Source organism: Hyperolius riggenbachi, chromosome 10 (genome assembly GCF_040937935.1).
Source record: "Hyperolius riggenbachi isolate aHypRig1 chromosome 10, aHypRig1.pri, whole genome shotgun sequence".
In the NCBI taxonomy this organism is placed as follows: domain Eukaryota; kingdom Metazoa; phylum Chordata; class Amphibia; order Anura; family Hyperoliidae; genus Hyperolius; species Hyperolius riggenbachi.
The window spans coordinates 281,687,281-281,708,876 of NC_090655.1; the positions used below are offsets into that span (position 1 = coordinate 281,687,281).

Here is a 21,596-nt window from a genome sequence, read left to right on the forward strand (position 1 = left end):
TACGCTCCCTCTGCATTCATGTCGCCTGCACAGTACGCTCCCTCTGCATTCATGTCTCCTGCACAGTACGCTCCCTCTGCATTCATATCGCCTGCACAGTACGCTCCCTCTGCATTCATGTCTCCTGCACAGTACGCTCCCTCTGCATTCATGTCGCCTGCACAGTACGCTCCCTCTGCATTCATGTCGCCTGCACAGTACGCTCCCTCTGCATTCATGTTGCCTGCACAGTACGCTCCCTCTGCATTCATGTCTCCTGCACAGTACGCTCCCTCTGCATTCATGTCTCCTGCACAGTACGCTCCCTCTGCATTCATATCGCCTGCACAGTACGCTCCCTCTGCATTCATGTCGCCTGCACAGTACGCTCCCTCTGCATTCATATCGCCTGCACAGTACGCTCCCTCTGCATTCATGTCTCCTGCACAGTACGCTCCCTCTGCATTCATGTCGCCTGCACAGTACGCTCCCTCTGCATTCATGTCGCCTGCACAGTACGCTCCCTCTGCATTCATGTTGCCTGCACAGTACGCTCCCTCTGCATTCATGTCTCCTGCACAGTATGCTCCCTCTGCATTCATGTCGCCTGCACAGTACGCTCCCTCTGCATTCATGTCGCCTGCACAGTACGCTCCCTCTGCATTCATGTCGCCTGCACAGTACGCACCCTCTGCATTCATGTCGCCTGCACAGTACGCACTCTCTGCATTCATGTCTCCTGCACAGTACGCTCCCTCTGCATTCATGTCGCCTGCACAGTACGCTCCCTCTGCATTCATGTCGCCTGCACAGTACGCTCCCTCTGCATTCATGTTGCCTGCACAGTACGCTCCCTCTGCATTCATGTCTCCTGCACAGTACGCTCCCTCTGCATTCATGTCTCCTGCACAGTACGCTCCCTCTGCATTCATGTCGCCTGCACAGTACGCTCCCTCTGCATTCATGTCGCCTGCACAGTACGCTCCCTCTGCATTCATGTCGCCTGCACAGTACGCTCCCTCTGCATTCATGTCGCCTGCACAGTACGCTCCCTCTGCATTCATGTCGCCTGCACAGTACGCTCCCTCTGCATTCATGTCGCCTGCACAGTACGCTCCCTCTGCATTCATGTCGCCTGCACAGTACGCTCCCTCTGCATTCATGTCGCCTGCACAGTACGCTCCCTCTGCATTCATGTCGCCTGCACAGTACGCTCCCTCTGCATTCATGTCGCCTGCACAGTACGCTCCCTCTGCATTCATGTCGCCTGCACAGTACGCTCCCTCTGCATTCATGTCTCCTGCACAGTACGCTCCCTCTGCATTCATGTCGCCTGCACAGTACGCTCCCTCTGCATTCATGTCTCCTGCACAGTACGCTCCCTCTGCATTCATGTCTCCTGCACAGTACGCTCCCTCTGCATTCATGTCTCCTGCACAGTACGCTCCCTCTGCATTCATGTCGCCTGCACAGTACGCTCCCTCTGCATTCATGTCGCCTGCACAGTACGCTCCCTCTGCATTCATGTCGCCTGCACAGTACGCTCCCTCTGCATTCATGTCGCCTGCACAGTACGCTCCCTCTGCATTCATGTCGCCTGCACAGTACGCTCCCTCTGCATACATGTCGCCTGCACAGTACGCTCCCTCTGCATTCATGTCGCCTGCACAGTACGCTCCCTCTGCATTCATGTCTCCTGCACAGTACGCTCCCTCTGCATTCATGTCTCCTGCACAGTACGCTCCCTCTGCATTCATGTCTCCTGCACAGTACGCTCCCTCTGCATTCATGTCGCCTGCACAGTACGCTCCCTCTGCATTCATGTCGCCTGCACAGTACGCTCCCTCTGCATTCATGTCGCCTGCACAGTACGCTCCCTCTGCATTCATGTCTCCTGCACAGTACGCTCCCTCTGCATTCATGTCTCTTGCACAGTACGCTCCCTCTGCATTCATGTCGCCTGCACAGTACGCTCCCTCTGCATTCATGTCGCCTGCACAGTACGCTCCCTCTGCATTCATGTCGCCTGCACAGTACGCTCCCTCTGCATTCATGTCGCCTGCACAGTACGCTCCCTCTGCATTCATGTCGCCTGCACAGTACGCTCCCTCTGCATTCATGTCGCCTGCACAGTACGCTCCCTCTGCATTCATGTCGCCTGCACAGTACGCTCCCTCTGCATTCATGTCGCCTGCACAGTACGCTCCCTCTGCATTCATGTCGCCTGCACAGTACGCTCCCTCTGCATTCATGTCTCCTGCACAGTACGCTCCCTCTGCATTCATATCGCCTGCACAGTACGCTCCCTCTGCATTCATGTCTCCTGCACAGTACGCTCCCTCTGCATTCATGTCTCCTGCACAGTACACTCCCTCTGCATTCATGTCGCCTGCACAGTACGCTCCCTCTGCATTCATGTCGCCTGCACAGTACGCTCCCTCTGCATTCATGTCGCCTGCACAGTACGCTCCCTCTGCATTCATGTCGCCTGCACAGTACGCTCCCTCTGCATACATGTCGCCTGCACAGTACGCTCCCTCTGCATTCATGTCGCCTGCACAGTACGCTCCCTCTGCATTCATGTCTCCTGCACAGTACGCTCCCTCTGCATTCATGTCGCCTGCACAGTACGCTCCCTCTGCATTCATGTCGCCTGCACAGTACGCTCCCTCTGCATTCATGTCTCCTGCACAGTACGCTCCCTCTGCATTCATGTCTCCTGCACAGTACACTCCCTCTGCATTCATGTCGCCTGCACAGTACGCTCCCTCTGCATTCATGTCGCCTGCACAGTACGCTCCCTCTGCATTCATGTTGCCTGCACAGTACGCACCCTCTGCATTCATGTCGCCTGCACAGTACGCACCCTCTGCATTCATGTCGCCTGCACAGTACGCACCCTCTGCATTCATGTCTCCTGCACAGTACGCTCCCTCTGCATTCATGTCGCCTCAAATGTTCTGTGCCTGCACAGTACGCTCCGTGACGAGAGTGAGACAGGGGAGCGCGCCTGGCTGGACTGCACATGGGCAGTTGGCCCCGGAACAGAGGACATCCCAGAGCCAATTGTGGGCGAACAGAGAGGAAGAAGAGGATGTCGTGGGAGTGATCAGGCCGGGGGTGTTGGAGGAAGCCCCAAACAGGGGCGTAATAATAAGGGCTGCAAGCCATGCAACCACGGGGGAGCCTGGGGCCTACTCATGGCCGTTTTGGGGGTCAGGAGGGGTCGCAGCATGAGGGGAAAGCATTGGACATCAGTGGGGAGGGCGGACAGTTCCCCCCCCCCCCCCTACCTCGAACTCTCTCAGCGCTTCCCTTCCAGCATCTATCACTAGCAGCAGCGGCGGGCACGAACACATCCACCGCCGGAGGTTCCTCTCTTTAAGTGTCTGACACTACTTCCCGTTTAAACAGGAAGTAGCGTGAGGCACTTAAAGAGAGATCCGACCCCGCGGTAAATGGAAGTATGTATTTCTGCCTGTCGCTGCTGCCACTGTGATAGATGCTGGAGGGGGAGCGCTGAGGGGGAGACTGTCCTCATATCCTCATATCCTCATCCATCTACCACTCCCAGCACTGCTGTAACATCACAGGAATGGTAACAGTGGGAGGTGGATGTGAGGAGAGAAGGCCAGCTGGAGAGGAGGCAGAGGGAGGACAGGACTGCAGCAGGCTGTGAGTATAGTGCACAGGTAGCTATAAACCAGCTTATTATGCTTTCCTGCAATACTCTGCATGGCCCCACCACCCACAAGTGACAGCAATGGGGAGTAATGGGGGAGGGGGATCCTGTATTGGTAGTTTCACCACTGACAACTGTGCAACCTGAATTATCCTCCCATTATTATCTATCCAAAGGCAGCAGCATCCCGTACAGATCACATGACCCCATCACTGAGGATGGATGAGGACCAGAGTCACATGACCACATCACTGAGGATGGACGAGGACCAGAGTCACATGACCGAGAGGATATTCAACCTCACCCTGGAGATCATCTGTCTGCTGACTGGAGAGGTGAGGAGGATTCTGGGAGGTCACATGACATCACTTATCTCTATTAACCTCCTTGGCGGTATGGACGAGCTCAGCTCGTCCATAACCACCGGAGGGCGCCGCTCAGGCCCTGGCGGGCCGATTTTCTTCATTTTTTTTTTTAAACGTGCAGCTAGCACTTTGCTAGCTGTGTGTTTAGGACGGTTGGCACCGCTACCCGCCATGTTGCAGCCCCCCCCCCCCCCTGAGACCCTGTGCGCAGCTTGGCCAATCAATGCCAGGCAGTGCTGGGGGTGGATCGGGACTCCTGATGACGTCATCACGATTGTCGCCATGGCGACGGGGGAAGCCCTAAAGGAAATCCCGTTCAGAACGGGATTTCCTTATGGGGATACGTGGCGGCGGGGATCGGAGGGGTGGGAGGGATGCTGCAGGGAGGGGGGAATCATGTAGTTAGCGCTAGGCTAGCTACAAGATTTAAAAAAAATAATACTGCTGTGCCGCCACCCTGGCACATTTAACAGAATGCTAGGGTGGTTAATAAAACACACCTGACTGCAGAGTTGAGGGGAATTCTGGGAGGTCACCTGATGTCACTCTTATCTTTATGAAAACAAAACAAAACACAACACTGACTGGAGAGGTGATGAGGATTCTGGGAGGTCATGTGACATTAATGTTGGTCTTTCTATACAGAGATTTCCTTCAGTAAAGTCTGGTGATCATGTGACCATCACGGTGCCCCCACCTCACTCCCTGATATCTAAGGGACACAACAAGCAGAATATTCTGGAAATCACTGGGAAGATGATAGAGCTGCTGACAGGAGAGGTGAGCGGTGCTGGGAATTATGGGATATTGTTCAGTTACAGTAAGGGGTGTGTCACGGCGGTGACTGTATAATTATGTATGTCAGGTTCCTATGAAATGCCAGGATGTCGCCATCTATTTCTCCATGGAGGAAGAGCAGTGTATACAAGGACACAAGGACCTCTACAAGGACACCATAATAGAGAATCAGTCGCCCCTCACATCACCGGGTAAGAGGAGACTTTCATTTCTTCTAAATGAGAGCACAGTATGGAGGGTCCCCTATATCCCCCATCATCTGATAAACACATAGAGACAATGTATTCAGTCAGTATGTGTGTTTCTTACAGATGTATCCAGTAACAGCAACCCACCAGAGAGATATACAGGTCCTCTTTACTCCCAGGATTGTCCACCTAGATCCCCCATCATCTGATAAACACATAGAGACAATGTATTCAGTCAGTGTGTGTGTTTCCTACAGATATATCCAGTAACAGAAACCCACCAGAGAGATGTACAGGTCCTCTTTATTCCCTGGATTGTCCACAAGACGTTCCCACTACCCCCCACCATTATCAGGTAGGTTGGATGAGGGTCATCAGTGTCTCTGTACTGTATGAAATTGTTTCCTCCTGTGAATGCTGTTATCTGTGTTCACATTTATTTTACATTTCCTCTCATTTTGTGCACTTAGGGTGGTGAACTGATACATGGAAGTGCTGTGGTTAAAGTGGAAGAAGAAGAGACGTATGTGAGGAGTGACCAGCAGTCTATGGAGGTGGGAGACATGATGAGGACAATTAAAGAGGAAGAAGAAGAGACATATGTGAGGAGTGATCAGCAGTCTATGGAGGAGGGTGACATGATGAGGACAAGTAAAGAGGAAGAAGAAGAGACGTATGTGAGGAGTGATCAGCAGTCTATGGAGGGGGGTGACATGATGAGGACATGTAAAGAGGAAGAAGAAGAGACGTATGTGAGGAGTGATCAGCAGTCTATGGAGGGGGGTGACATGATGAGGACATGTAAAGAGGAAGAAGAAGAGACGTATGTGAGGAGTGATCGGCAGTCTATGGAGGAGGGTGACATGATGAGGACATGTAAAGAGGAAGAAGAAGAGACATATGTGAGGAGTGATCAGCAGTCTGTGGAGGAGGGTGACATGATGGGGACAAGTAAAGAGGAAGAAGAAGAGACGTATGTGAGGAGTGATCAGCGGTCTATGGAGGAGGGTGACATGATAAGGACAAGTAAAGAAGAAGAAGAGACGTATGTGAGGACTGATCAGCAGTGTATGGAGGAGGGTGACATGATGGGGACAAGTAAAGAGGAAGAAGAAGAGAAGTATGTGAGGAGTGATCAGCGGTGTATGGAGGAGGGTTACATGATGAGGACAACTATAGCGGACCCTCTTACAGAGAGCAAAACAGGTGAGTAATCAATATTAAATATATTTTTCTAGTTATTATGACCGTGTCACTGCTCACAGACTGGCCATATTAGAAGTTATACTAAATACTAATGTTAGATTTTTGTCATCTAAAACAATTATTCTTGAATTTGTCTCATAAGACACTTAATGGTTGATTCATAAAGCATTAGCGCATTCGGTAATGCAGAAAACAGCTGACTTTACCCAGCACTTGATTCACAAAGGCTGTTACCGCATGAAAAGCTGAAGTTACCGAGCAGTGAGCTAAATTACTGACTTGTGCGGTAAATACCTGAACACATGTCAGTAAATGTCAATTCATAAAGGATAGATCATGCGGTAAAAGCCTGAAATTATTACCGTCACCTCTGGTGTGGTGATTGGCGAGATGAGAGCGGAGAGTGTGCAGTACTGGGGGGAAGCCAGCGTTACTCAGACAAGCAGAGAGGGATAAGCTATGACTGACAGGAGCAGAAGCCAATAGAAACAGCCCCTGTCTCCTGTGAGTCGGGATGATGCATTTTGATAGGACCTGAAGCCTCCTCCGGCGGGTGCAGCTTTTCTACCCCCAGGCAGTGAGCAGAAGATGCAGAGTAGCTAGTGGGGAAATCATCTAAGCAGGGCATGTGTAAAGTCTCCTGGGATTTCATCTAAGCTGTGGCAAATAAATAAAATGTTAAGAAAGACTAATAGATTCAGAGTGGGCAGAGACAGTATAACAAACAGTAAAGCAAATCATGTGCATCTAAAGTGATGTCAGGATGCCTCTTACTATTGTAACGCTGTCTCTGCACAAAGTTTTGTCTACTGAAGCCGGTAAATTACTGAACTTCTACCGCACCTGTGAACATTTTTATGAATTAGCACACAAAAGTCTAAAATACAGAATGCTGTGATTTACAGAGCACTTTACATTTACCGCACTGTGCTCTATGAAGGCCTTAGTGTTATTTGTTCTGTAATAAGCTGATAATGGTCGCTGTACATTACTGTACACAGATTGGTCACAGTAGGGGTGACTTAGTGTTACCGGCCTGTAATAAGCTGATAATGGTCACTGTACATTACTGTACACAGATTGGTCACAGTAGGGGTGACTTGGTGTTACTGTTCTGTAATAAGCTGATAATGGTCACTGTACATTACTGTACACAGATTGGTCACAGTAGGGGTGACTTGGTGTTACTGTTCTGTAATAAGCTGATAATGGTCACTGTACATTACTGTACACAGATTGGTCACAGTAGGGGTGACTTAGTGTTACTGGCCTGTAATAAGCTGATAATGGACACTGTACATTACTGTACACAGATTGGTCACAGTAGGAGTGACTTAGTGTTACTGGCCTGTAATAAGCTGATAATGGTCACTGTACATTACTGTACACAGATTGGTCACAGTAGGGGTGACTTAGTGTTACTGGCCTGTAATAAGCTGATAATGGACACTGTACATTACTGTACACAGATTGGTCACAGTAGGAGTGACTTAGTGTTACTGGCCTGTAATAAGCTGATAATGGTCACTGTACATTACTGTACACAGATTGGTCACAGTAGGAGTGACTTAGTGTTACTGGCCTGTAATAAGCTGATAATGGTCACTGTACATTACTGTACACAGATTGGTCACAGTAGGGGTGACTTAGTGTTACTGGCCTGTAATAAGCTGATAATGGACACTGTACATTACTGTACACAGATTGGTCACAGTAGGAGTGACTTAGTGTTACTGGCCTGTAATAAGCTGATAATGGTCACTGTACATTACTGTACACAGATTGGTCACAGTAGGGGTGACTTAGTGTTACTGGCCTGTAATAAGCTGATAATGGACACTGTACATTACTGTACACAGATTGGTCACAGTAGGGGTGACTAAGTGTTACTGGCCTGTAATAAGCTGATAATGGACACTGTACATTACTGTACACAGATTGGTCACAGTAGGGGTGACTTAGTGTTACTGGCCTGTAATAAGCTGATAATGGTCACTGTACATTACTGTACACAGATTGGTCACAGTAGGGGTGACTTAGTGTTACTGGCCTGTAATAAGCTGATAATGGACACTGTACATTACTGTACACAGATTGGTCACAGTAGGGGTGACTAAGTGTTACTGGCCTGTAATAAGCTGATAATGGACACTGTACATTACTGTACACAGATTGGTCACAGTAGGGGGAGTTAGTGTTACCGGCCTGTAATAAGCTGATAATGGTCACTGTACATTACTGTACACAGATTGGTCACAGTAGGGGTGACTTAGTGTTACTGGCCTGTAATAAGCTGATAATGGACACTGTACATTACTGTACACAGATTGGTCACAGTAGGGGTGACTTAGTGTTACCGGCCTGTAATAATCTGATAATGGTCACTGTACATTACTGTACACAGATTGGTCACAGTAGGGGTGACTTAGTGTTACTGGCCTGTAATAAGCTGATAATGGACACTGTACATTACTGTACACAGATTGGTCACAGTAGGGGTGACTTAGTGTTACCGGCCTGTAATAATCTGATAATGGTCACTGTACATTACTGTACACAGATTGGTCACAGTAGGGGTGACTTAGTGTTACCGGCCTGTAATAAGCTGATAATGGTCACTGTACATTACTGTACACAGATTGGTCACAGTAGGGGTGACTTAGTGTTACCGGCCTGTAATAAGCTGATAATGGTCACTGTACATTACTGTACACAGATTGGTCACAGTAGGGGTGACTTAGTGTTACCGGCCTGTAATAAGCTGATAATGGTCACTATACATTACTGTACACAGATTGGTCACAGTACGGGTGACTTGGTGTTACCGGCCTGTAATAAGCTGATAATGGTCACTGTACACTACTGTACACAGCTTGGTCACAGTACGGGTGACTTAGTGTTACCGGCCTGTAATAAGCTAATGGTCACTGTACATTATTGTACATTGGTGACTTAGTGTTACCAGCCTGTAATAAGCTGATAATGGTCACTGTACATTACTGTACACAGATTGGTTACAGTAGGGGTGAGTTAGTGTTACCGGCCTGTAATAAGCTGATAATGGTCACTGTACATTACTGTACACAGATTGGTCACAGTAGGGGTGACTTAGTGTTACCTGCCTGTAATAAGCTGATAATGGTCACTGTACATTACTGTACACAGATTGGTCATAGTAGGGGTGACTTAGTGTTACCGGCCTGTAATAAGCTGATAATGGTCACTGTACATTACTGTACACAGATTGGTCACAGTAGGGGTGACTTAGTGTTACTGGCCTGTAATAAGCTGATAATGGTCACTGTACATTACTGTACACAGATTGGTCACAGTAGGGGTGACTTAGTGTTACTGGCCTGCAATAAGCTGATAATGGTCACTGTACATTACTGTACACAGATTGGTCACAGTAGGGGTGACTTGTTGTTACCAGCCTGTAATAAGCTGATAATGGTCATTGCACATTACTGTACACAGATTGGTCACAGTAGGGGTGACTTAGTGTTACTGGCCTGTAATAAGCTGATAATGGTCACTATACATTACTGTACACAGGTTGGTCACAGTAGGGGTGACTTAGTGTTACCGGCCTGTAATAAGCTAATGGTCACTGTACATTATTGTACATAGATTGGTGACAGTAGGGGTGAGTTAGTGTTACCGGCCTGTAATAAGCTGATAATGGTCACTGTACATTACTGTACACAGATTGGTCACAGTAGGGGTGACTTAGTGTTACCTGCCTGTAATAAGCTGATAATGGTCACTGCACATTACTGTACACAGATTGGTCACAGTAGGGGGTGACTTAGTGTTACTGGCCTGTAATAAGCTGATAATGGTCACTGTACATTATTGTACACAGATTGGTCACAGTAGGGGTGACTTAGTGTTACTGGCCTGTAATAAGCTGATAATGGTCCATGTACATCACTGTACACAGATTGGTCACAGTAGGGGTGACTTAGTGTTACTGGCCTGTAATAAGCTGATAATGGTCCATGTACATCACTGTACACAGATTGGTCACAGTAGGGGGTGACTTAGTGTTGCCAGCCTGTAATCAGCTGATAATGGTCACTGTACATTACTGTACACAGATTGGTCACAGTAGGGGTGACTTAGTGTTACCGGCCTGTAATAAGCTGATAATGGTCACTGTACATTACTGTACACAGATTGGTCACAGTAGGGGTGAGTTAGTGTTACCAGCCTGTAATAAGCTGATAATGGTCACTGTACATTACTGTACACAGATTGGTCACAGTAGGGGTGAGTTAGTGTTACCAGCCTGTAATAAGCTGATAATGGTCACTGTACATTACTGTACACAGATTGGTCACAGTAGGGGTGACTTGGTGTTACCGGCTTGTAATAAGCTGATAATGGTCACTGTACATTACTGTACACAGCTTGGTCACTATACGGGTGATTTAGTGTTACCGGCCTGTAATAAGCGGATAATGGTCACTGTACATTACTGTACACAGATTGGTCACAGTAGGGGTGACTTAGTGTTACCGGCCTGTAATAAGCTAATGGTCACTGTACATTACTGTACATAGATTGGTCACAGTAGGGGTGACAGTGTTACCGGCCTGTAATAAGCTGATAATGGTCACTGTACATTACTGTACACAGATTGGTCATAGTAGGGGTGACTTAGTGTTACTGGCCTGTAATAAGCTGATAATGGTCACTGTACATTACTGTACACACATTGGTCACAGTAGGGGTGACTTAGTGTTACTGGCCTGTAATAAGCTGATAATGGTCACTGTACATTACTGTACACAGATTAGTCACAGTAGGGGTGACTTAGTGTTACTGGCCTGTAATAAGCTGATAATGGTCACTGTACATTACTGTACACAAATTGGTCACAGTAGGGGTGAGTTAGTGTTACTGGCCTGTAATAAGCTGATAATGGTCACTGTACATTACTGTACTCAGATTGGTTACAGTAGAGGTGAGTTAGTGTTACCGGCCTGTAATAAGCTGATAATGGTCACTGCACATTACTGTACACAGATTGGTTACAGTAGGGGTGACTTAGTGTTACTGGCCTGTAATAAGCTGATAATGGTCATTGTACATTACTGTACACAGCTTGGTCACAGTAGGGGTGACAGTGTTACCAGCCTGTAATAAGCTGATAATGGTCACTGTACATTACTGTACACAGATTGGTCACAGTAGGGGTGACTTAGTGTTACCAGCCTGTAATAAGCTGATAATGGTCACTGTACATTACTGTACACAGATTGGACACAGTAGGGGTGACTTAGTGTTACTGGCCTGTAATAAGCTGATAATGTTCGCTGTACTGTACACAGATTGGTCACAGTAGGGGTGACTTAGTGTTACCGGCCTGTAATAAGCTGATAATGGTCAGTGTACATTACTGTACACAGATTGGTCACAGTAGGGGTGACTTAGTGTTACTGGCCTGTAATAAGCTGATAATGGTCGCTGTACATTACTGTACACAGATTGGTCACAGTAGGGGTGACTTAGTGTTACTGGCCTGTAATAAGCTGATAATTGTCACTGTACATTACTGTACACAGATTGGTCACAGTAGGGGTGAGTTAGTGTTACCAGCCTGTAATAAGCTGATAATGGTCACTGTACATTACTGTACACAGATTGGCCACAGTAGGGGTGACTTAGTGTTACCAGCCTGTAATAAGCTGATAATGGTCACTGTACATTACTGTACACAGATTGGTCACAGTAGGGGTGACTTAGTGTTACCAGCCTGTAATAAGCTGATAATGGTCACTGTACATTACTGTACACAGATTGGTCACAGTAGGGGTGACTTAGTGTTACTGGCCTGTAATAAGCTGGCAATGGTCACTGTACATTACTGTACACAGATTGGTCACAGTAGGGGTGAGTTAGTGTTACTGGCCTGTAATAAGCTGATAATGGTCACTGTACATTACTGTACACAGATTGGTCACAGTAGGGGTGACTTAGTGTTACTGGCCTGTAATAAGCTGGCAATGGTCACTGTACATTACTGTACACAGATTGGTCACAGTAGGGGTGAGTTAGTGTTACCGGCCTGTAATAAGCTGATAATGGTCACTGTACATTACTGTACACAGATTGGTCACAGTAGGGGTGAGTTAGTGTTACCAGTCTGTAATAAGCTGATAATGGTCACTGTACATTACTGTACACAGATTGGTCACAGTAGGGGGTGACAGTGTTACCGGCCTGTAATTAGCTGATAATGGTCACTGTACATTACTGTACACAGATTGGTCACAGTAGGGGTGACTTAGTGTTACCAGCCTGTAATAAGCTGATAATGGTCACTGTACATTACTGTACACAGATTGGTCACAGTAGGGGTGACTTAGTGTTACAGGCCTGTAATAAACTGATTATGGTTACTAAGGGCTCTTTCACACTAGAGGCTAGTTTCGGCGTTTTACAGCCAAGACCATAATTTGCATTTGTCAAGGTTTGGGCGTTGCTGTTTGAAGAGCTTTTTTACAGCCAACGTCGGCTTTTCGCGTTTCAATGATAGTCAATGGAAATGCAAATTACATCTTTTTTTTTTTCCAGCTTTTTCAAAGCGTTTTACTGCTGACTTGTTGACTAATTTTTAAAAGAAAAAAAGGACTTTCCATATGAGCTGTAAATGCTTTGAAAATGCTATGGAAAGGCTACAAAAACGCTGACAGCAAAAGGCAGCCTTTTAGCCTTTTCTGCCGCAGCCTCTAGTGTGAAAGAGCGCTAAGCATTATGTTACACAGATTGGACACAGTAGGGGGGGGGACTTATGTATAGGAGTATACAGTGTATCTGGAAAGCATTCACAGCACATCACTTTTTCTACATTTTCTTATAGTACAGCAGTATTCCAAAATTGATTAAATACATTTTTTTTCCTCAGAATTCTATGCACAACACCCCGTAATGACATCATGAAAACTTTTACTTGAGGTTTCTGCAAATTTCTTAAAAATGAAAAAAAAAATAGAGAAAGCACATGTACATAAAGTGTTCACAACCTTTGCCATGAAGCTCAAAATTGAGCTCAGGTGCATCCTGTTTCCTGATCATTCGTGAGATGTTTCTGCAGGTTAATTGGAGTCCACCTGTGGTAAATTCAGTTTATTGGACATGATTTAGGAAGGCACACAGGTCTCTATAAAACGACAAACAGTTGACTTTTCATATCAGACCACAAAACATGCGTGAAATCAAAGGAATTGTCTGTAGACCTCTGAATTCAAGCCACAGTACACTGTGAAGACCGTGAAGCATGGTGGTGGAAGCAAATAAACAGACAACCATGGCTGAACAAGAAAATTATACACCAAAAAGTGTCTATAATAACCAATTTTTTTCCTCTGGACTTTGCCTCTCATATTCTGTCTTATACGGCAGAAAATACGCGTCAGCGATTCAAAGGAAAGCAAAATCTTAGAACATTTTTGAGCCTATATAGTGAATGTTTGAGTTTGTAAAGAAGAATACAAACATTGCTGTTTTTTGAACAGTCTAAGGGCTCTTTTCCACTATGAAATGCGGTTGCGATTGCGATCGCGATTCCGATCGCGATCGCAATCGCGTTTTAATTTCCACTATGCGATTGCGATTGCGATTGAGCTACTATACTCATTATAGTATAGCTCAATCGCATACAAAACGCGGCAGGACACCGATTGCGCTTTGACCAAAATCGCATCGCAATCGGATCGCACTAATGGAAATTGCTGCTGCAGTTTCCATTAGTTTAATGTACCTTGCGATTTGCGATCAGAAGCAAATCGCAAATCGCAGGCTAGTGGAAAAAGGCCCTCAGATTCGCTTGTCTTCTATGGCTTCAATTCATCAAAGGGTGTTCGATAACAAAACCCCAGTCCTTAAAATACCGCATTTGGTATTTTACACTTCACTGTGCTAATTCATCAATATTTTCCCATGTGTGGTAGAGGTTCGTTAAGTTACCTAAGTACTATGGCTTCAGTTCATCAAAGGCTGTTAGATAACAGCAGAGTGGTGCAGAGCAGCTTGGAATGTCTCTGTGTTGTTACAAGCTGATAACAATAGAAGGCATCCAGACATCCCTTTATGTAAACGTGTTATATTTACTGTTACTTATACTGCCTCTGCTGCTCTGAATCTGTCCATCAGTGTTTCTTAACATTTTACTTATTTGCCACAACGTAGATAAACTTCCTGGAGACATTAGAAATGCCATGCTTGGTGATTTCACCACTTGCATCTTTGTATATTCAAACAGGGACTCAAAGGGTTACACCACCGAAGGACATCTGGGGATATCTTTTGTCCCGTTATCTCTGCTCACTGCCTGGGGGGTCTGGAAGCTTGTGTGGAGAAGCCTGTGACCTATCAGCACCTATCAGCGGCACTTGCAGGAGAACAGGGGCTGTTTATATTGGCTGCCTGCTCCTGCTAATCATGAAAACATTCACACAGAAGGCTTTCGAAGCCTGTAAGGACAGGGGAGAGCTGGAGATAATCACCGAATGTGTTAGCGAATGTGGTAACCTTGATGAATTAACATTTACTGACATTTGCTGACATGTGTTGCGCACAAGTCGGTAATTTATCTCATTGCTCTGTCATTTCAGCTTCTCATTCGGTAACAGCTTTGATGAATTAACATTTTCTTAAGTGCTCCGTTAACTCAGCTGTTTTCAGCATTACCGAATGCGGTAATGCTTGATGAATTGAAGCCTATATCTCTAGAGGAACAACACAAATTTGATATATTTTTCTTTATGTGTTGATTTGGAATAGAATGTGCAGTGTTCCTAATGCATTTGTGTGTATGGAAACAAAAGCCATTAGAAGGATTTTCAGCTTTATTCACCTTTTTAAACACACTGCTATTCCTTCGTACACAACTGTATGCAATATGTCATGTCTCTGAATTTTTTTTATTTTGAATCCATTTGCCAAAACCTCGAGTACATATTTTTCACGTTGTCATTATGGAGTGTTGTGTGTAGAACTCTGAGGGAAGCAGGAATGTAATCCACTCGGGAATTAGGCTGTAACATAACAAAATGTGGAACAATTGATGTGTTGTGAATACTTTCCAGATGTGCTGTATCAGATTAATTGATTTCATAAGTCAGGCCAGAAACCCACTAGGAGCGATTTTCTGAGCACTTTGCGATTTGAAAACTCGTGCTAATGTAATGCTATGGGTGTGATCCCACTAGAGCGATGTGATTTTATTAAAATCCCCCATACAATTACATTAGCAAGAGCTTTTTCAAATCACTAGCAATTAGAAATAGCTCCTAGTGGGTTCCAGCCCTAAAGGGAGTTGGAAACTCAGGTAGAATTGGTGCAGGAGCTGACAATAGTTACAGGTGTTAACATGCAAATGCACTTGTTTAAACAATTTACAGCTCATATAAAAATGATTACTATTAATGAAGAGAATGCCAAGAGTGTGCAAAGCAGTAATCAAAGCAAAAGGTGGCTACTTTGAAGAACCTAGAATATGACATATTTTCAGTTGTTTCACACTGTTTGGTTATGTACTATACTTCCACATGTGGTAATTCATAGTTTGGATGCCTTCAGTGTGAATCTACAATGTTCATAGTCATGAAAATAAAGAAAACTCTTTGAATGAGAAGGTGTGTCCAAACTTTTGGTCTGTACTGTATATGCTTTATTGCAGCAGCACAAGTAACTGTGTTTGATTTGGTTTATTATTTCATGTTTGTGGGCTAAGCACTACTATTATTGAAGTATTTATATAGCACCGACATATTACGCAGCGCTGTACAGAGTATATTGTCGCTAACTGTCCCTCAGAGGGGCTCACAATCTAGTCCCTACCATAGTCGTATGTCTATGTATGTATTGTGTAGTGCATATACCATAATCTAGGGCCAATTTAAGGGGAAGCAAATTAACTTATCTGTATGTTTTTGGCATGTGGGAGGAAACCGGAGTACCCGGAGGAAACCCACACATACACGGGGAGAACATACAAACTGCTTGCCGATGCCTACCTAGCTGGGATTCGAACCGGGGACCCAGGGCTGCAAGACGAGAGCGCTAACCACTACGCCACCGTGCTGTACATATTACTGTATGTTCAAGTCATTTCTGATGACTATTATCTGAGACATAGAATATGTTATAATATTTTTTTAATAAAGGTTTAAATTTATTAGGAGTCAGAGCATTTCTGTACGACTCCAGGTACCCCAAAATTGCTCCGACTCCTCGACTCCACAGCCCTGCTAATTATATGCAAAGTTATGCAGCTGCTTTATCTGGGCCATTTCTAATCCGTATTGTGCAGCATTCACAAAGCTTTGGGTGGTTAAAAAAAACACCATGGTCAGGAAATTTCCGAATGCGGTATTTTTCATTTTTTTTTTTTAGCAGTATTTTTCATTTTTTTTTTTTTTTTTTTTTTTTTTTTTTTTAAGCATTCACAAAGATTTACACAGGTGCGGTAGAAGAGCGGTCATTTACGGGAAAAGACCTGTGCGGTAACAGTTACATGCTGTTCTCTCCATAACTGATGGCGTTATAGTAGTAACAGACATCCCCAGAATCCCTTTAAATGTACGTTATAATAATGTTTGTTCTACTCCCTCTGAGTGTCGCCTTTATTAACATTTTATCTAAAAGCCACAGTTTAGATGAACTCTCAATAAACATTAAACTTCAAGTAAGCGAATGTCGGCATGATGTCTCCACAATCCAAAGTTTATTTAGAACGTATCCCAATCAGATAAAAGAGTACTTAATAAACTTTGGATTGTGGAGACATCGTGCGGACCTTCACTTACTTGATATTGTGCTCCCTTTGTGAGTAGACCGGTATTTTTCCTTGTTTTACTTAAACATTACACATGCCATGCTTAGATGATTCCCCCCACTAGCTCCTCCGCATCCTCAAACAGGAACCTAAAAGGTTAAATGTCTGAAGGGCTGCAGGGGAAACCTTTTTTGTGCCTGTTGCTCTGCAGTCTGGGGGGGAGGAGTTGCTTGTTCTTCCTGAGAAGGTTTCGCAGCGTATCACAGGGAGTAGCAGGAGGCGGAGGCTTTTCCTATTGGCTCTCTGCTCTGAAGCCTGGGGGAGGAGTTGCTTGTTCCTCCTGAGAAGGTGTCGCAGCATATCACAGGAAGTAGCAGGAGGCGGAGGCTTTTCCTATTGGCTTTCTGCTCTGCAGCCTGGTGGGGAGGGGCTTGTTCCTCCTGAGAAGGTGTCACAGCATATCACAGGGAGTAGCAGGAGGCAGAGGCTGTTCCTATTGGCTCTCTGGTCTGCAGCCTGGGGGGAGGGGCTTGTTCCTCCTGAGAAGGTGTCACAGCATATCACAGCGAGTAGCAGGAGGTGGAGGCAGTTCCTATTGGCTCTCTGGTCTGCAGCCTGGGGGAGGGGCTTGTTCCTCCTGAGAAGGTGTCGCAGCATATCACAGGAAGTAGCAGGAGGCGGAGGCTTTTCCTATTGGCTTTCTGCTCTGCAGCCTGGTAGGGAGGGGCTTGTTCCTCCTGAGAAGTTGTCGCAGCATATCACAGGGAGTAGCAGGAGGCGGAGGCTGTTCCTATTGGCTCTCTGCTCTGAAGCCTGGGGGACGGGCTTGTTCCTCCTGAGAAGGTGTCGCAGCATATCACAGGGAGTTGCAGGAGGCGGAGGCTGTTCCTATTGGCTCTCTGCTCTGCAGCCCGGGGGAGGGACTTGTTTCTCCTGAGAAGGTGTTGCAGCATATCACAGGGAGTAGCAGGAGGTGGAGGCTGTTCCTATTGGCTCTCTGCTCTGCAGCCTGGGGGAGGGGTTTGTTCCTCCTTAGAAGGTGTTGCAGCATATCACAGGGAGTAGCGGGAGGCAGAGGCTGTTCCTATTGGCTCTCTGGTCTGCAGCCTGGGGGGAGGGGCTTGTTCCTCCTTAGAAGGTGTCGCAGCATATCACAGGGAGTAGCGGGAGGCAGAGGCTGTTCCTATTGGCTCTCTGCTCTTGCCAATCATGGAATTTTGCACTCTTGTTTTCACACCAGAGCTGCCGGTAATTACAGAACATGTTTCTGGACTTTATCGCATCTTTTATTTGTTATGAATTTACATTTTACTGACATGCGTTGAGGTGTTTACTGCACAAGTCAGTAATTTGCCTCACTGGTTGGTAATTTCAGCTCGGGAAGCAGTAACAGCCTAAGTGAATTGACATTTCACTAAATGCTCGGTAAAATCAGTTGTTTTCTGCATTACAGCATGCGGTACTGCTTTGTGGATGCTGCCCCTGACTTTGCATCAACTTGGAGTCATCAGCAGCTCACTGACCCTCCCTAATGATAATTGCTCCTCCCCTCAGAATTCTCCAACAGGAAGTGATGATGTTTCTCTATTTGCAGCGCGGAGTCCCGGCATCAGGAACCTCTCAGAGACTCGTCTCTCTGTATCCACAGACTGTACAATGGATGATGATGACATTGGACAAGAGTCTCCTGCAGATATCCTGGTGACCCCAAATATTCCCCCAGCCTTCCCTCACCTGTCTAACCCTGAGGGGCCTCAAACCCAGCACAGTTCTCCTCCTGCTGGAGCGTCTCATTCCTGTTCCACGTGTGGGAAATATTTTGTGCAGAAATCAAGTCTTATCAGTCATGAAAGGTCTCACACGGGTGAGAAGCCCTATTCATGTGCTGAGTGTGGGAAATGTTTTCTATGGAAATCACGTCTTGTCAGACATGAGAGATTTCACACTGGTGAGAAGCCCTATTCATGTGCTGAGTGTGGGAAATGTTTTGTACGGAAATCAAACCTTGTCACACATGAGAGATATCACACTGGTGAGAAGCCCTATTCATGTGCTGAGTGTGCAAAATGTTTTGTATATAAATCACTGCTTGTCAGACATGAGATATCTCACACTGCTGAGAAGCCCTATTCATGTGCTGAGTGTGGGAAATGGTTTGCAGAGAAATCAAAGCTTGTCCAACATGAGAGATCTCACACTGGTGAGAAGCCCTATTCATGTGCTGAGTGTGGGAAATGTTTTGGGTTTAAATCAGGCCTTGTCAGACATCAGAGATCTCACATTGGTGAAAAGCTCTATTCATGTGCTGAGTGTGGGAAATGTTTTGGGTTTAAATCAGACCTTGTCAAACATCAGAGATCTCACACTGGGGAGCAGCCATATTCATGTGCTGAGTGTGGGAAATGTTTTGGGTCTAAATTGGACCTTGTCAAACATCAGAGATCTCACACTGGTGAGAAGCCCTATTCATGTGCTGAGTGTGGGAAATGTTTTGTGAGTAAATCGCATCTTGTCACACATGAGAGATCCCACACTGGTGAGAGGCCCTATTCATGTGCTGAGTGTGGAAAATGTTTTGTGAGTAAATCACATCTTGTCACACATGAGAGAACTCACACTGGTGAAAAGCCCTTTTCATGTGCAGAGTGTGGGAAATGTTTTGGGTCTAAATCGGACCTTGTCAAACATCAGAGATGTCACACTGATGAGAAGCCCTATTCATGTACTAAGTGTGATAAATGTTATAGGTGGAAATCACAGCTTGTCGAACATGATAGATCTCACACTGGGGAGAAGCCCTATTCATGTTCTGAGTGTTGGAAATGTTTTGCGCATAAATCACAACTTATTATTCATGAGAGAACTCACACTGGTGAGAGGCCCTATTCATGTGCTGAGTGTGGGAAATGCTTTGTAAGAAAAGCACAGCTTGCCAAACATGAGAGACGTCACACTGGTGTGAAGCCCTAATCATGTGCTGAGTGTGGGAAATGTTTTGGCTGTAAATCCGAGCTTGTAACACACTATGGATGTCACACTGGTGAGAAGTCATACGTTTCTGCTTGTCTGACATTTATGTTGAGGGTGGGAAATGTTTTGGACATATGTGTCCTTTTACATCAGGGGTCAGAAACTTGTTTGGCTGAGAGCCATAAACGCCACACATATATATATATATATATATATATATATATATATATATATATATATATATATATATATATATATATATATATATATATATATATATATATATATATATATATATATATATATATATTATAATTCTGTAAGAGCCATACAATATTTTTCAAACTGGCACAGTGTGCATGCACAGCAGAGGGTTTACGTCCCTGTTGCCATGGTAATGTGTATACAGTTGATCCGCCGGGCAGCGGAAGTGTCAGACACGTCTTCAGCTTCTCTTGGGTTTCAGCAACATCAGCCATTTCCCCGAGAGCCAGACAGGAGAAATACCGACTAACAGCTTGTACAATTAGCTAGCTGACTTGGGGCTTGATTCACTTTGTAGGACGAGATCCCCGCACTTTGGCCCAATAGGCTGCCTGTCAAGTGACAGCCTATTGGGCCGATCAAAGTGCGGGGATTTCATCTTACAATTTCACTGGACCTGACAGGATCCAAAGTGGGACAATTGGAGCAGCTGTTCTTTTTGGGGGAGCACGAGTAAGTTAGTAATGCATGTTACAGCAGTTGTTAGTTTTGGGGGAGCACGAGTAAGTTAGTAATGCATGTTACAGCAGTTGTTAGTTTTGGGGGAGCACGAGTAAGTTAGTAATGCATGTTACAGCAGTTGTTAGTTTTGGGGGGAGCACGAGTAAGTTAGTAATGCATGTTACAGCAGTTGTTAGTTTTGGAGGAGCACGAGTAAGTTAGTAATGCATGTTACAGCAGTTGTTAGTTTTGGGGGGAGCACGAGTAAGTTAGTAATGCATGTTACAGCAGTTGTTAGTTTTGGGGGGAGCATGAGTAAGTTAGTAATGCATGTTACAGCAGTTGTTAGTTTTGGGGGGAGCATGAGTAAGTTAGTAATGCATGTTACAGCAGTTGTTAGTTTTGGGGGGAGCACGAGTAAGTTAGTAATGCATGTTACAGCAGTTGTTAATTTTGGGGGGAGCACGAGTAAGTTAGTAATGCATGTTACAGCAGTTGTTAGTTTTGGGGGGAGCACGAGTAAGTTAGTAATGCATGTTACAGCAGTTGTTAGTTTTGGGGGAGCACGAGTAAGTTAGTAATGCATGTTACAGCAGTTGTTAGTTTTGGGGGGAGCACGAGTAAGTTAGTAATGCATGTTACAGCAGTTGTTAGTTTTGGGGGAGCACGAGTAAGTTAATAATGCATGTTACAGCAGTTGTTAGTTTTGGGGGGAGCACGAGTAAGTTAGTAATGCATGTTACAGCAGTTGTTAGTTTTGGGGGGAGCACGAGTAAGTTAGTAATGCATGTTACAGCAGTTGTTAGTTTTGGGGGGAGCACGAGTAAGTTAGTAATGCGTGTTACAGCAGTTGTTAGTTTTGGGGGGAGCACGAGTAAGTTAGTAATGCGTGTTACAGCAGTTGTTAGTTTTGGGGG

General features: G+C 45.5%; 1 protein-coding gene across 1 annotated transcript; it reads left to right on the forward strand.

The window, feature by feature from the left end:
• The first annotated feature begins 5,812 nt into the window (after nucleotides 1-5,812).
• On the forward strand, nucleotides 5,813-20,158 carry LOC137535524 (zinc finger protein 84-like). Its single transcript, XM_068257364.1, has 2 exons — nucleotides 5,813-6,218; nucleotides 18,599-20,158. The coding sequence occupies exons 1-2, from the start codon at nucleotides 5,861-5,863 to the stop codon at nucleotides 19,972-19,974; spliced, it is 1,734 nt and encodes a 577-aa protein (XP_068113465.1). The 5' UTR covers nucleotides 5,813-5,860; the 3' UTR covers nucleotides 19,975-20,158.
• The last annotated feature ends 1,438 nt before the right edge of the window (nucleotides 20,159-21,596 follow it).

Bases quoted from the DNA above. Each gene is read 5' to 3' on its own strand.
- LOC137535524 (XM_068257364.1), top strand. From the start codon at position 5,861: ATGGAGGAGGGTGACATGATGAGGACATGTAAAGAGGAAGAAGAAGAG. The intron at 6,219-18,598 runs GTGAGTAATCAA...CTCTATTTGCAG, and splicing joins TCTTACAGAGAGCAAAACAG to CGCGGAGTCCCGGCATCAGG.